Consider the following 16,371-nt stretch of genomic DNA (forward strand, 5'->3'; position numbering starts at 1 on the left):
TTGTTTCTTGTGACAATGGCTCAAAGTAGCCTTAGATCCATAGCCTCAAAAAGAGTTAATAATGATTAATAAGGAGTTTATTATATGGAATTCATGTGAAGATGACTATATTAGGACAAACTTGTTTTAGACAATTTGTGTATGAACTTAAACTTAGTAATAGCCTTCATTTTTAAGAACTTAATATACTTATAAACCCAAACAAGCACCAATTAGGATTTTAAATCTTTTAATAGTCTGTAGATCCCTAGATTGACCATTTTCACATTTTTTTAAAGCTGCATTTAAAAATTAGCTGTATCTTTTAAGCATCTGAGTACATGTTTAGTTGAAAATAAATAACCTACAGAAGAAAAGGAAACAGTGTAGTAGGCATGCTATCCTACTAGGGAAAAAACACCAAAAAATAAAACTTGTTTATATGTATGCAATTTGTAAGCTAGGGCAATTCTGTCCATGCATACTGTGCTACAGGAAATGTCATCTTTATGGTGAGGCTTAACATAAATGTTTCAAAGAAATTCTGTGCAACTACACATTTTACTGCTTATCTGTCATTTTTCTTAGCTTCTCTATTTACTGATAGGCTCCTCATATCCACTCCTTCATTCCACCCTCCACTCCTAGCCATCTACTACCCTTGGTCTGTCCCCTGGGGAGCCCCAGGCCACACTGTGGTGCCTTATTCTGATCTCCCCTCTCTAGTAGTGACCATCCTGCCAATTTACCCTACTCCTTTTTTTCCTTTAACATTATCCAATCAAAGGAGGTCCTATCTTGTGTCCCTTATTCCTTTGTCCCATGTGTTCCTCTTAGTTGATTACTTACTTCTTTCTAAACTTTCAGTGAATGCCCATCTCCCATCAGATGGCATAGCCATAGCATAGTTCTTTATCCTAAAATATATATTGCTGTAGAAATTTTACACATTGTGGCAGTTGTGTGGGTCTAGTCTTTACTCCCTCAAATCTCTCCCTAAAAATATCCTGTGATTTCTTATATTTTTCATCACGTCTTGCTCTAAAACAAAAAACTTCAATAGACTTAGTCTTCTCAGGGTAAAACTACAACTCTTCAAACTTTTATGGACTGAAGCAATTCATTTGTAGCTTCTATCTCTACAAATCCCAGAAATAACCTAAATAAGATTTAGTAGAATATTTTATCATATTATGTCCTGTTTAAAGGACCTCATCACTCCTAATGCCCTCAGAATCAAGGTCCATCCCTTCATAGCTTTTCAAGTCCTTCAATATCTGGTGTCACTTGAACATTCTAACATTATTTTCCAAACTCTCCCAGTCCAACTGTGTCTTGGCCAGTTGGTATTCTCTTTCCTTTTATCTGAAATGTCCTTCCTTTAACTTCTCCTCCTTTCCAAATTTCCATCATACTTTAAGGCATAGCTTCAATCCCATCTCCTGATTAAGCTTTACCTGAATAATTGGTTCACACTAATTTCACCTCTAAGCAATTCTGCTTTTCTCATCTTTTTAACTGAATCAAATAGTATCTTTAATTTTTATATAATCATTCCATAACTAGAGTAGTGTATTTGCAATGTGACCACATCCAAGCCAAAATAAACCTAAGATGTGATTCCACAAGGGAACCTGATGCCTGAACACCAAGATGCCAGCTCAGGAAAGAACCATAAGTTATTGAGGGTCTTTAACTTGGGATTTCATAAGGATGTTAAAACTATTGCTTAGAGTGCATGAAACCAATCCTATAATTAGAAATGCAAAGTTTATGTATTTAAAATATCAGTATAGGTACAATAAAGCATAGGCCATTCAACATCCTATGATTTCATTCTCAAGTCTTATGTAAGTGGAAATAATCCTTACCTATATCCTACCGTGGGTGGGGCACTCAGCTGATGGATTTTCCCCTTTGAGTCACATCTCCTTTGGTCTACCATGGCATGACCATTCTTGTTTCTTGGCTCTTATTACTAACTGTAAGTAGTTCTTAGTCTCCTTTAGTGTTACTCCAGAAATGGCTTTTTTAGGGCTGAGTTCTGCCTTTCCATCCTGTGTGTGGATAGTCTGCATGCCTTGTGTGGGGATTAGAATTCTCTGACTCTGGCAGCTGTGTTCTTTCTGTGCTGTATGGCTGGAAAACATCTTAAAGCCACTTGTGGGAAGAACAGCTTTTGAAAAATATGGGTTTTAAAGTCAGACAGATTTCTAAGTCTAAATTTCCTGCAAAAGAGGATAATAAACAATATAACATCTCCCTCAGTTTTAAGGTTACTTCCTTGTACCACCTTACCCACTAACCACACTAAGTCAGCTTACTTTGTTTTAAAATGTCTTGGAATTTTGTTCCTTCTCTTTTGAATACTTATCTGGATACTTATACAGAATACCACAGAATAGTAGGTATTAGAGTTTAGGAATGATTAGTTTATCAGTATATTTCTTCCCTACCACAATGTAAGTTCCACTAGAGCAGAGGCTATACCTGACGTAGTTCACGATTATATTTCCAGCTTCCAGCACTGGCCCAGCTCCTCAAATATTTGTTGAATGGGTGGATATCTTATAAGGTTGGTGGAGAAGGAAAGGAGGCAAAGTGTATAAAACAGTGTATAAATACTTACAGATATGTGTGTGTGTGTGTTTATCAGTACATAGAGTGTTATGGTTAGCACATGGTAAGTATTTGGTAAATGTTAACGTTTATTTTTTTACTCTTGCTTGAAATGTGAACTGAAAATGGCCCTCTTTCTTGTATAGCAACACGGACACTTCTTGTATTATGTCATTGACCCTCCCCAACTAAAAGTACCTGGATTGATCTGAATGTTTATTTTCATCTTTTCTACTCAAGCACCTGGCTAGACCCACAGAGCTGGGAGCATTACCTCACAGTGCTTTCAATCTCCCAATACTCAGTTCACTCATTACACATTTGGTGATTTAACTCAGAGAATTGCCAAGATCACATTTCCAAGCTGGTCTTCTAAAACTGCCCATCTCTCCACAGACTAACCAGAATGGCCTCAGGGAAGAGAACAGACTAGTAGAAGGCTACACATGTTAGCAAAAATAACTGCATAGTGCACACTACAAGTTTCAACGGTGTTAAATTTCCATTTGACTAATGTTTTGCTTAGAAACTTAACAGGAACTTTAGCAACAGGACAGAATATAACATTGTAAATCAACTATACTTCAATAAAATAAGTAGATAAAAATAAGTAAATGGCTAAATGAAACTTAGATTTATACCTAGGCAATTGGGAGAATCTGACATTTTATGTGCCAGCATATAGTAGGTGCTCAATAAATAACTACTGAATGAATTTGGGGAGGGGAGAAAGCATGTCTCGGTGGCTCTTGGCATTAATTGCCTCCCCCTACAGATACTATAAATCCCATTCCTGTCTTTGAGCAGAGATTTAAAAACAGGACTCTAGTAAAAGCAGGCATATCTTCATAATCAGGACAAGCTTTTGCTTTACTACACATAGTTATAAAAAAACGCGGGGGGGACAAAGTTTCCCGAATTTCTAGATGGGAAATGGTGGTTTCTGTACTGCAGGAGTGCAGACCGGCCTCGTGGTTCCTGAGGGCGAGATGTGTAACTCCTCTTCCTCCCCCACGTTCTTGGCTGAGACACGCTAAGGGTCAGTTTGTGGAAATGTAAGGAGAAGGCGATTTCAGTATCTTCGGATAGAGAGACGCTAATGAGGAAGTCAGGCTGTAAAGGCCAGCAATAGGGAAAGGGAATTCAACTTAACTTGTAGTCGGGACTGTTTAAAAAAAAAAAGGAGGCGGGAATAAAAGAAGTAGGAAAAATTGGGGGGAGGAGAGAGACTAGAAAAGGAAAACCAGAAGAGGAAGGAAGGAGTGTTATCTACGCAATTTGTTGTTTCTCCTGCTCTTCCTCTCTCACTCCCTCCAGAAGCTAGAAAAAGTTTGCATGCACAGCATTCGGAATGGGAGAGCGGTCTCTTGATTTGCAGACCCGTGAGGAGAAGCGCCCACTTCACCCTTCCCCGTTCCCGCCGCCGTTTTCCCCCTCTCCGGAGGATGGAGGGCAGTCCTCGAGACCCAGGGAAGCGGTAGCCCAGGCGGATCCCCCTGGATCCAGCAGGGCTCAAGCAGCGGGCAGCTCTCTCTCCGGCAAAACCTCCCCTCCCTCCTCCCTCCTCCTCCCGAAAAGGAAAAAGATCGAACCTCTAAACCGGCTTTACCCCTCCCCCTCTTCCTGGGGGAGCTAAAGCAGAGAGTACAGTTCTGTGATTCACTGGAGAGAAAAGAGGGTGGAGGCAGCAGAGAACTCCAGTGCCAAAACTAAGTAAGTTCTCTGACAAAACGCACGCAGCTTGCGGCGCCTCCGCCGGGCCACCAACCCCGCGGAGACCAAGTGGGCTTGGCGTGGAGCGTGCACGGGGTCAGGGACCCACTTCGGTCCCCGTGCGCTCCAGCAGCGGAGAGAAGGAACCGCTGCTCGAAATTCCTGCGGAGAAGAGGTGGTCAGCGATGGAGGGAGATCAGTAAAGCGGGCTGTTTTTGTCATTTCGCCGCCTGGTGAGTGTCGGGGAGATTGGCAAACGCCTCGGAGAAGACCGAGAGAAATAGCTCTGGAAAAGTGGAGAGAGTGATCCGGAGGCCGGTTCACTGCATGCTGCTTGTTATCTGCATGGGTAAGAGCTCTTTTTCGGCCGTTCCACTTCCCAGTACTTTCCAGGTGACCGGACTGCCGGACCTACGGTCGACCCCGCAACCAACGGTGCGCGCGCCCCTGGGAGAACCTCACTCCTCCACCTCGAGGGCGAAAAGTTATGGCTACGAAAAGTTCCTGCCCAAGGTGATTATCAATTCCTTACTTGATTTTTTTTTTTCTCTTGAGAACTTTTGGGTGGAGGCATTAACTTTTTGTGTGGAAGCTACTTTGGGGAGCGAGGAGGAGGAGGAAAAAGTGCGATCTGATGGAGAAAAGCGACTCCTTGATCTCTGACACGTCCCATCCCCTAAGCCACCACGTGTAGAAGATTAAAGTTGTTGGACGTGTTGACAGCTGAGAGGAGCACGGACTTCTTTCCAGGCGGAGACCCCTCCACCTCCACCGCCTGTTGGTTCTACCCCTCCTGCGTGCATGTGTGCGCCAGCGGCGGCGCGCGGTGCGTTGTTCTGCCTTGGAGTTTCAGCCGGGACCAGAGCGAATGGCCCCCAGGGGCTGCGCGGGACCTCCGCCGCCGCCACTTCCTCCGCAGGCCTGGGTCTGGCCCGGAAAGATGCTAGCCATGGGGGTGCTGGCGGGCTTCTGGGTCCTCAGCCTCCTCACCTACGGTTACCTGTCCTGGGGCCAGGGCTTGGAGGAGGAAGAGGAAGGGGCTATGCGACCTCAAACTGGAGAGAGACCAGAGCCCAGCATAACTACCATCTCCCAGCCCCATCTCATTTTCATCCTAGCGGATGATCAGGGATTTAGAGATGTGGGTTACCACGGATCGGAGATAAAGACTCCCACTCTTGACAAGCTTGCTGCCGAAGGAGTTAAACTGGAGAACTACTATGTCCAGCCTATTTGCACACCGTCCAGGAGTCAATTTATTACTGGAAAGTAAGTGTTACTGCTTCATATATTTATTCCTCGGAGATATATTAAGCACTTAATTATGATCCAGCTCCTAACTTACTGGAGTTGCAGAAGATATGGGGAACTAAATGTATGAATGAGTGAATGAATGAATGGATCAAATGCATTTAGTTGTGGTGGGAATTAAAATGGATGTCCTGTTGATGATCTTGAAAGTCTCATCACTAGTTTAGTCTCATTTTTCTTACTCTCAGAGCCTGCTGTGAAGGGCCTTCAGAGTTTTAAAATGAGATCAGAACTTGTAAACTCCCACCTACCAACCAGAGGTCTCCAGAAGTGTTCTCCTTTTCTAAATCTATTTTGGCTTTTGAGCATGTTCAGATTTTGTTTCAGGTGTCACAATAGAATTCACAGTCACCATCATTGATAAGAAAAACAGACCAAATTTTTTCTGGACTCTTGGTTTCTTCTTCTTTCTTTTTTTTTATAAATTTATTTATTTTTGGCTGCGTTGGGTCTTTGTTGCTGTGCATGGGCTTTCTCTAGTTGCAGTGAGCAGGGGCTACTCTTGGTTGCAGTGCGCGGGCTTCTCATTGGGGTGGCTTCTCTTGTTGCAGAGCATGGGCTCTAAGCGCGTGAGCTTCATTAGTTGGGGCACATGAGCTTCAGTAGTTGTGGCTTGTAGGCTGTAGAGCGCAGGCTCAGTAGTTGTGGCGCATGGCCTTAGTTGCTCCGCGGCATGTGGATCTTCCCGGGCCAGGGCTCAAACCTGTGTCCCCTGCGTTGGCAGGTGGATTCTTAACCACTGTGCCACCAGGGAAGTCCCTCTTGGTTTATTCTTAAATCTGGGACTGAATAATCAAAGCCACAGGTAATCACAGAGAGAAGAGGGGCCAAAGAAACGTATGGAAGGCAGTGTAAAATCTGACCAGTGTACATGTGACTCTATTTGGGTCTTTGATAAGTAATTTTCTCTGACAGGATCACTAAGGAAGGCAATGTGTAATTACCAGGGTAGTTCTCAAAATGGGAGAAGATAACAGTTGTAAATGCTCAGCATGAGTTAAACGTCATCTGAAGTTTTCTGCTGCTCCTCACACATCTGGGAATTTTCTGATTAACTCTAAGAAAAAGCAGATTATTAGGATGCTTAAGTAAGTGTTTTTAGTATTATCATTGCTTTGCTAAACAGCTAAATATTCTACTTAGGGTGTTCACTCATTTTCATATTTTTACTCTATCCTGTCAGAATGTAGGTTACTATAACTGATTTGCATGTCCAAATTCAGCCTGTGGAACTGAGATAAACTAGGAGACGCAGAGGTCCAGCTGCCACTGGACAGAGGTGGAAGAAAAGCCTTAGTGGTTTCAGTGTATGAGTCTTGTGATTTCAGTTCCAGGGGACCCTTGCTTCAGTGAAGTTGTTCTTGGAATTGGATCCTATAAGAGTAGCCAGTATCCATTGGAAAAATAAAGACTATTTTGTAGTAATCTCTGTCTTGCAGAGACTTTTGCTTAATATACGATTTCTACTGCTTAGCAAACTGTCACAAGTTAGCGTCACTGCCAGAAAAGAAAAAAAAACAGTCCTTTCCTCTCTTTAGTGGGAGAGTAAAGAAGACTCACTGTACTTCAGAGTCATTTTAAAGGTTAACTGTGGCATCAGAAAGTGAAGGGCATTTGGTATTTATAAAGGAGAAGATTGTTGGCTGGAAAATAACAAGTCCATTTGATGGCCTGTGGGTCAAGTTCTTCATGTCTAATCCAAACACTCTTATATTTGGTTTATGAAATAAATGAGTCATAAAGTCTCCCTGAACCTCTTAAACTAAATTTATAGAATTTAGATTTATTCAGATAACCAAGAGTAATTGAAAAACGTGTAACTAAATTGTATGAATTTATCTTTCACAATAGAACATTCGTTTAAGACTTTTCACTAAAGAAGTTCTTCTTTAGTTCCTAAACATTATCTTGCACTGATAAAATATCTAGGTTTTATCCTTTAATCTTTATGTTAATACATGAAGTAGACATGAGGGTGGAAATAAATCCTCCATTTTCTTTGCTGTCAAAGGTTGACCCTCCTGTCTTTTCAATGCAAACATCTCATGAGAAGATTTATTCTCCTTATTAAAATTTTCTGTTCAGTGTAATAAGTTGTATAACTGTCTTATAGACAAAAATTTCAAATAACTACTGTGATTTGACTTAAATTTCTGTTTGAATTAAACAGTTGAAGGCATTTGCACTTTCAGTTCTCCTTTTAGACAAATTGCTGGAACCTTCCTTAAATGAACACAGATGTAAGAAAGAAAGTGGTTATAGAAGCCTAGTTCTGGGTCTAATATTCATAATGCAAGCCCAGAGAATGTGGTCATTTGTCCTCTCCATGAGTACATATCTATGATTTCTGGATCCTCTAAAGTTAAAAAAAGCAATAAAAATGTAAATGGACTGAGTTATATTAAGGGAAAGAATAAGTTATGTGGAATATGATAGAATTCAAATATCTTCACATTTATAAAGAAAGAGTTTTAAGTGATTGAAGCTGGAGCTACTTTTGATACTATTAACAAAACAATCCTCCCTTTATATTTTGCTGGAGTCAAAATGTAAAAATCTATTCCCTTATACTGCACAAATCTTAATAAATTCCAGATTCTTTAATAATTTATGTCATATCAGTCTGGCAATATTGAACATAAGCCAGCCTGTCAATAAGCATTCATTGTGTGCAGATCCCTGTATTGGAACTGTGAGGAACAAATAAGTAAGCCCTAATCTCTGGACAGTGATTCTCAAATTTGCACAGAAGGAATTAGCCAAATGGTAGTAGCTAAAGTGCAGATTTCCAGGCCCAACCAATGACTCAGCTTCAGTGGTCTGGGGGTGAGCTCAGAAATTAATAGTAATTTAACAAACATACCAGGTTATTCTAATAATGGTACTAATATAAATTGAGTGTTAGTATTAAATGCTAGCATCTACTGAGCAGTTACTGTGTTCCAAGATAATGCATTTTTATCTCATTTAATCTTTATAACCATTCTATGAGGTAGTAACTATTGTTACCCCGTTTTAAATAGTTGTGGCAGTAGATTCCAAGAGAGGTAGTGATGCAGAAGTTCTGTATACTGGACTTTGAGAAACAACAGTGTAGGTGTTCAAAGTTAGACTGGTAATATAAAGGTTGATTGAGAAAGCAGCTGCCTACATTTGGTTTATTTCAAAGTAATTTTTTCACCTTTTTTTAAAAATAGTTTTTCAAATAAAGACATGTAGACATGACATCATTTCTTCTTAAAAGAGAATATAGTGAAGGCCTCAGAAAGAGAATTATGAGTTTTGCAAAATTTAGATGTGTTTTATGCAGACTTTAGAGTTGGAAAGATTGGCAGTCTGAGCTGAATTCATATCTTGGGCAATAATTTTGTGTTTTTACTATTTTGTTATTCATTTTTCCCACTTGAAATACCATGATGATCATTTTTAACAAATGCAAAGGTAACTCAAATAATGTGTATTTGTAATAGAATATTTGATAAATCAATTTCTTTTTACAAACAACCCCTGCCCCTTGCCAAGGGTAATCACACTCCCAATTTCTAACACCTTAGATTAATTTTGCCTGTTTTCAAACATCATATAAATGGAATTGTAAAGAAGGTATTTTTTCACGTCTGGCTTCTTTCTCTTAACACTATGTTTGTAAAATTTATCCATGTTGTTGCCTTTAGATATAATTCATTTATTCCAATTACTGAATAGTGTTCTTTTATATAAATATACTGTAATTTATTCATCCATTCTGTTGAAAGACATGGGTTGTTTCCAGTGTTGGACCATTATTAATAGTGCTGCCGTAAACATATTTGCAAATGTTTTTTGGTGAATACAGGGGTACGTTTCTCTTGGGTATCTATCAAAAAGTGGGATTACTGGATTATCAGGATGTGTATGTTCAGTTTTTGTAGATACTGTCCAGCAGTTACCCAAAGTGGTTCCACCATTATACACTCTCATTAGCAATGTATGGAAAGTTCTATTTGCTTCACATCATTGCTGACATTTGGCATTGTCTTCTTCATTTTAGTCATTCTGGTTGTTATGCACTGGTATACCATAATGGTTTGATTTGTGTTTCCTTGGTTACTAAAGAAATTGAGCATCTTTTCATATTTTTGTGGACTGTTTGGATATCTCATTGTATCTATTCAATTTTTTTGCCTGTTTTTTCATCAGATGCTGGCTTTTCCTTATTGATTTGTGGCAGTTATTTTTATATTCTATTCCTTTGTCAGATATTTGTATTGCAAATGACTTCTCCCATTCTGCGGCTTGCTTCGTCGCTCTCTTAATTAAGTTTTTTGATGAACAGAGGGTTTTAACTTTATTGTAGGCTTATTTATAATCTTTTTCTTTATGTCCTATTTGAGATATCTTTGACTAAATCATGATCATGACAGTGGCCTTTTTTTAAGTTTTATAGCTTTATTTTTCTATTTACATCTATAATTCATCTGGAATTAATTTCTAATATGGTATAAGTTAGGATTCAAGCATATTTTTTCCATATGTAAATCCATTTGATCCACACTATTTATTAACAATGTCATACTTTCTCTATCTCACTACAGTGTCATCTTTTTCATAAATCAGATAAATATACATGTTTGGGTCTGTTTCTGGACTGTATTCTGCACCATTAGTCTCTTTGTCTATTCTTGTGCCAATCCTACATTCTCTTAACTACTATAGCTCTATAATAAATATTGATATCTGGAATGTAAGTCCTTTTACTTTTTCTTCTTCCAAAATGCTTTAGCTATTCTTTACCAGTTCACTCACTTTAATATGAAAGAAGGGAGGGTATGGATGTACAGATTCAAAGAGATTGAAAGATTTGGTTTTGGAGAATATGAGGTAGTTCTCTTCTGAATTATTCTACTTTCTAAGTGAAATAACAAATGAGGTCATTAGATGAGAATGAGGATCTTAAGGTTTAAAGACAGAGATAGAAAATATTCTAGGAAAGGGAGAAAGTGAATTAAGTAGGGCAGTACTGTAAAAATATTGGGCAGCAATGAGAGCCCATCTGAGATTTGTGGTCATAAATTTAAACAGAGACGAGTCATCGCTTGTTTTTCTTGCACCATGTTCAGGTACTTGTGTGCAGAAGAAGCGCTGTTGAAGAGGTGGATTTAACTAGATTTGGACCTTTGCCAAATGAATAGAGTGGGATTGTGGACTCTAAACTTGGCAAGAAAAAGGGGAAAACTATAAGGGGTTTATGTTCTCTAAAAAAGTGCCAGGATCAATGGATTGACTGTCTGACTAGGGTTGAAGTGAGGATACCACAGTATACTTGGAAAGCTGAAAAGATAGATAATGGTAGTTGGAGAAGTGCATGCTTGGAATCAAAATTTCATAAGTAGTGCAGTTTTTAGAAATGATAGGGGAATGGTGCTAAAGTGAGTTGGAGGAAAACATCTTTGGAAGTGAGGAAGGCAAGGTATTGGAAGGGCAGGAAGTTGGATGGATCACTTGGGTGGATATTTAGACCATTAAGAATAATGGGAGAAATTGTATTAAAGAGCATAGAGTGAGCCAGTTGCTGGAATCATCTATGACTGAGCGGTGGGAGGGCAGGGCCTGGAATTGGATAAAGGACTCTAACAGGAAAGATAGTGAGTCTCTAATCTGTTGCCTGACTTTTCAAAAAAGTTGCACCTTTAAAAAGAAACAGGAGGGCTTCCCTGGTGGCGCAGTGGTTGAGAGTCCGCCTGCCGATGCAGGGGACAGGGGTTCGTGCCCCAGTCCGGGAAGATCCCGCATGGCGCGGAGCGGCTGGGCCCGTGAGCCATGGCCGCTGAGCCTGCGTGTCCGGAGCCTGTGCTCCGCAACGGGAGAGGCCACAACAGTGAGAGGCCCGCATAATGCAAAAAAAAAAAAAAAAAAAGAAAGAAACAGGAGCCAAACTGTGTAGAAGTGCCAGTGAGGAACTAAGAAGATACCCAGTCCCTGCTTCAGACTCTTCGATAATTGGGGTATGGGTAGAAGACCAGCGCTAAGTTGAGAGGATAGCCAGCAATCAGCTAGAGCAAGAAGGTGGAAGAAATGTCCAGGAAAGAAATGAGATCATAGAGGATTTTGCTAATTACAGACTTTCAGTAACAGAAGGCTCCTTGGAAGGAGTTAGGGAGTTAGAAGGGGAGAAGGATTTAATTAGAGCAGAGAATGTACAGAGATATATAGAGATTAGAATATGAATGAAAGCAGATACATTGGAAAGATTGGAGTTAGGATGAAGATTCAAATAAAAAGTCCTGAAAAGTATGGTGGGATTTTTTCCAGATGATCTCTTGGGAAATGTTAAGTGTCAAGTTTTAATTATAGCTTCTTTCTAGAGATTGATTGAGCTGGGCCTCCTGCCTGTCCATAGCCAACCACTGCAGCCACACTGTGTACAGTCAGGCACATAGTCAGGAAGTCTGGGGGTTTGGTCCAGGAAGGCAAGGTCTATGTAGACCTCCTCTATGGACTGCAGTGGGCTATAGAAGCAAAGGAATGTGTCTCCCAGTAGTTTATAAAGTATTCTTTTTAGATATGAAATTATCAATTAACAATTACCCTAGTGTTGAAAACCCTGAAAAAGTAATTGAATTCTTTCAGTCACTTTCACAGGAGAAAGATTCAAGAAAGCAAAGGGGAGTAGGGTTTGATCATTCCAATTCATAGGCATGTGGTACATTCAGAAATATTACCCCCCCACCCCCACTTAGATCATAAACATCAAGGGTCATGCATGCTTCCTCTTCCATCCACTTCTGTTATCCAAGACCTAGTTTTAAGTAGTGTTCTACCACTTAAGAGTACACAATAAAGATCAGTTACTAAGAGTTCACTTATTACATTCATAAATATTTAGTTAATACATAAATATTTAGAAAAATGTTTATGGTTAGAAGTTTGGAAGATACAGGAGTTTTTCCCAAGCCTCACTTCGGCTTTAGAAAATGAATGTAAGAGCAAATGGGGAGGGTGGCTTTAAAACTTCACATATCCATTTCAAAGAGAGTGGCTCAAAAGACAACACCATTCAAAAAATAGCTGCCTTTTCCTATTTGAACATATGGATTTTTCTGACAGTAGAATCATGGTCAAGTAAGCTATTGGCACACCCTTATGATCAAAATCCCTACTTTTAAATGAGTCTTTTTAAAAAGACACCCTTTGAAGTGAATCCCTATTCAGGTAATTCTGGTGAGTTTCCTGAATAGCTGTCCTGAAAGGTGGAAATATATCCAGGTGCCAAGGGTTCGGATCATTTTGTTTCATCCGTATGGCCTCTCCCAGAGATCAAAGAAGGGAGGACCAAAAAGGCTTGGAGCCCCTGCTTCTAATAGGAGCTCAGCATGAAAACGTCTTATATTTAAAAGTTTAGTTTCATTTGGACTTTTTCCTATAGCAATATTATGGAATTAGTTTTTATGTAATCTTTTTCCGTACCTTACTTTGATATAATTAGAGTGTGTTGCAATGTTCTTTTCTCATTCCAGATATTAAATATTCCCAGGAGTGTAACTTCATTGAGACATTCATTTCCCTGTGTGCTGTATTGCAAAAAACACTTTTTGTGTCTTTTCCCTTATTCCCTCTGTCTTCTAATTCACCCAACACATTGGCTTTACTCAAACATGACTATCACTACATCACCACCCTCGGCAAACTAGGGAATTCCTAGTTCCCACTGACTACCACAGAATGGGGAAAGAAAGTGATTTTAACTGAGGGCCTTCTTGTGCTAGTTGCTTTTCAAACATCCTGATATTTGATCTTCACATCCACCCTGAAGGTAAAATATTTTTATTATTTCAAAAAATATGTATCACACATTTAACAAATGTCCTCATTTTATGGATGATATATGAATGTTTTAGAGAAATTATACAAGTTGTGGGTGGTCGTACAGCATCTAAGCAGCAGAACCTATATTGGAACCTAAACTCGTGTGGCTTCAACAAAACCCTTGTTGTTTTCATCACCCCATTCCATCTGCCATGAAATTTGTAAGTACCTTAGTCCTGTCTTCAAAAAAATTTTTAGCCTTATCTTTTTCTGTCTTCAAACTCTCTACTCCAGAGAAAAGAATGATTCACTGTTTCTCGAGCACGGCTTATACTTGACTTTCTCCCTCCTTCTGCACATACCGTTTCCACTCCTTGGAATTCACACCCTATCTCACTTGGCCCAAATGCCAGCCACTCATTAAGTCATTAAGACTCAGCTAAAATACCACCTTCCCTATACAGGTTTCCATGATTCCTTAGCCAGAAAAACTTATTCCAATGATGACCTTACATAATTATTTCTATTACTGTCATATTAGGCATGATTTTCCACCTGGTTCACACACTGGCCCCCTGAGTAGCAAGACTGATTTATTACCTCCATAAATCACGCAGCAGCCAATCTAGTGCTTTGTACTAATAGGCACAAAGAATAAATGTAAGGAACGAATGAATGAATGAAAAAATGAACAAACAATCATTTAAATATTTCAGTCTGGCAGGCAATGTGACAGAGCAGAAAAGACATAAAATATGTAGTGAGGAAATCCGAATTACAGTACTGATTCAGCAAATTTCTATGACCCTTGAATGAGTAATTTAATCTTTCGGAGACTCCATGTTTTCATCTGTAGGATAGGAATAATGATAATCTCAAAGGTTATAGCACTTGAGATAACATATATGAAAATAGTTTGAAAACGTTTAAGTATTACATAGTTTTTAAGTAAACATTCTTCTACATTTAGAGCTATAGCTCCATAATGTTTAATCACATACTAACTTTAAAAGAACTGACTACTTGTTCTTTATAAAAGCTGTGGGTATACTCATATCTCTTTTCCAGTTTCAATCTGTAAGCACAAAAAGTTAAATTCCATGTTTCAATTTTAATATATTTTACCCACCAGGATTTCTCGTATATTTTTGTTCTGAAATGTCCAGGAAGGTGATTAGGGGTATATTTTTTAAGTTTCTACACTTGGAGATTGTGTGTGTTGTTGCTGGTTGTCACACTTGGCATGCTGCTGTCGTCATGCTTGGCCAAATCTGCTGGAAGCCTGCTAAGGCTGTGACAAGCAAAAGTAGATGTATGTTTAAACAGTGACATTAAGAGTACCACACTAAATGAGAAGAATTAAAAATTGGGTAATGGAAAGGCCAGTGATTAATTACTTCAAATTCCTTCAATCAACAATCATTTTAAAACATTTTCTTGAATATCATTACTACATCTTATTCAGCTTTGAATGCTGCTCACCCCAGGGACTACCACTCAGTAGGTGTGCAATAAAGAGTTTTAAAATAAGACATTGTTCTAGGCTTCATGGTAATTGAAATTTCACGTACTTTATGATCACTATTTCATTAACTTCCTAAATGATTATATTGCCTGCAGCATTTGAATCCACACTCCACCCTAAGACCTGAGTGAAATCTCTGCAGCACAGTCAAAATCATGCCACTCCCTGCTTTAAAATCTTTTAGAAACTGCCATTACCTGTAGACTAAAGCCCAGTTCCTAAGCATTCCATATAAGGACCTTCAAAATCTGCCCTCTGACAAGATTCGGGTACAATCTCCCAACACTTTTCCATTTATACCCTCTGTGGATTATCACTGCCAGGGTACTTATACTTTCCCACAAGGGCTATGCTCCTTAACCCCCCTGTTCCCTTCTAAGCAGAATTCCCTTTGCTAGAATGTTCTTCATTCTCCTCTGGGAAACACCATTGCATCCTTGCAGACCTTCTGTGTCCCTCATCTCCCCTTCAGTACTTCCCTGATCATTTTACACCTTTATACACATTTTCTTGGGTATAATAAAATGTGGCAGCCAAAAAAGTGATAGAATTCTTAGAATTCAAAGGCATGTTGCACATGATTTTTTCCAACAAAGAACATTATTGATCATTTTAAAGCAATAAATGGGACTCTTCTCTCCACTGACCAGACAGAATCAGTGTCATGTATCCATCATATCACCAACACCAGTCTACTAACCACCTACACCTGGCAGGAGAAAAGCCAGAAAATAATTGCTAGGTCATTGTACCCTTGCTGAGGAGATACATTGATACACTTTCTCAATACTTGGTCGTTCTCCAGCTTGCTGGAGAGAGTAAGGGAACCAGATCTGGATGAGAAAAAGGCTGGGGAAACTAACAGGACCCTGTGAGAGTACTGGGTTATTCCATGCACAGTGTCCATACAAGCTGGATAAGCATGGTTTGGCAACGTTCAGAGTCTGAGAAGGTCCAACCAATAGGTGGACACAGTAGCAGGAACCTGAGTGGCAACCAATACTCGATTAAATTAAATTCATGACCACAAATCCGAAATAGGCACGCATAAATGCCCCAGTGATCCTCTAACCTTCCTCTAGTGTATGTCCAATTCTTCAGAACTACTATTTCAAGATTTCTCATCTCCTCAGATTGCCAATATCCCCTCATCAGCTCATTACTTTTCTTCACAATTCCACTGAGAGGAAAGAAGCAATAGTGAATTATCTCTTTCCTATCACCAGTGTAACATTTCCTGACCTACGGGCATCGACAGCCATGTCTCTGCCTTCCTTCCTCCAGTAGGGCATTGAAGTGTTCGAACCCGTCAAAGACACGTGGCTCCCAGAGCTCCTTCTCCCCTCCTCACGCGCCTGAGTCCTACAGTTTTACCATTTCTCTCCTTCGTTATTAATTTTTATGTCTCTACAAAATCATTTCCATCAGCATGTAAATGA

General features: G+C 39.6%; 1 protein-coding gene across 1 annotated transcript in view; it reads left to right on the forward strand.

Annotated features, from left to right (window-relative positions):
* The window catches only part of ARSJ (arylsulfatase family member J), an 84,443-nt gene that overhangs the window by 14,152 nt on the left and 53,920 nt on the right, over window positions 1–16,371 (forward strand). Inside the window, exon 2 of the mRNA XM_067735216.1 lies at window positions 3,916–5,580. Coding sequence (XP_067591317.1) covers window positions 5,180–5,580 — 401 coding nt within the window. The 5' untranslated portion in view covers window positions 3,916–5,179. The remainder of the gene's footprint in view (window positions 1–3,915; window positions 5,581–16,371) is intronic.

Source organism: Pseudorca crassidens, chromosome 4 (assembly GCF_039906515.1).
Source record: "Pseudorca crassidens isolate mPseCra1 chromosome 4, mPseCra1.hap1, whole genome shotgun sequence".
NCBI classification, from domain to species: domain Eukaryota; kingdom Metazoa; phylum Chordata; class Mammalia; order Artiodactyla; family Delphinidae; genus Pseudorca; species Pseudorca crassidens.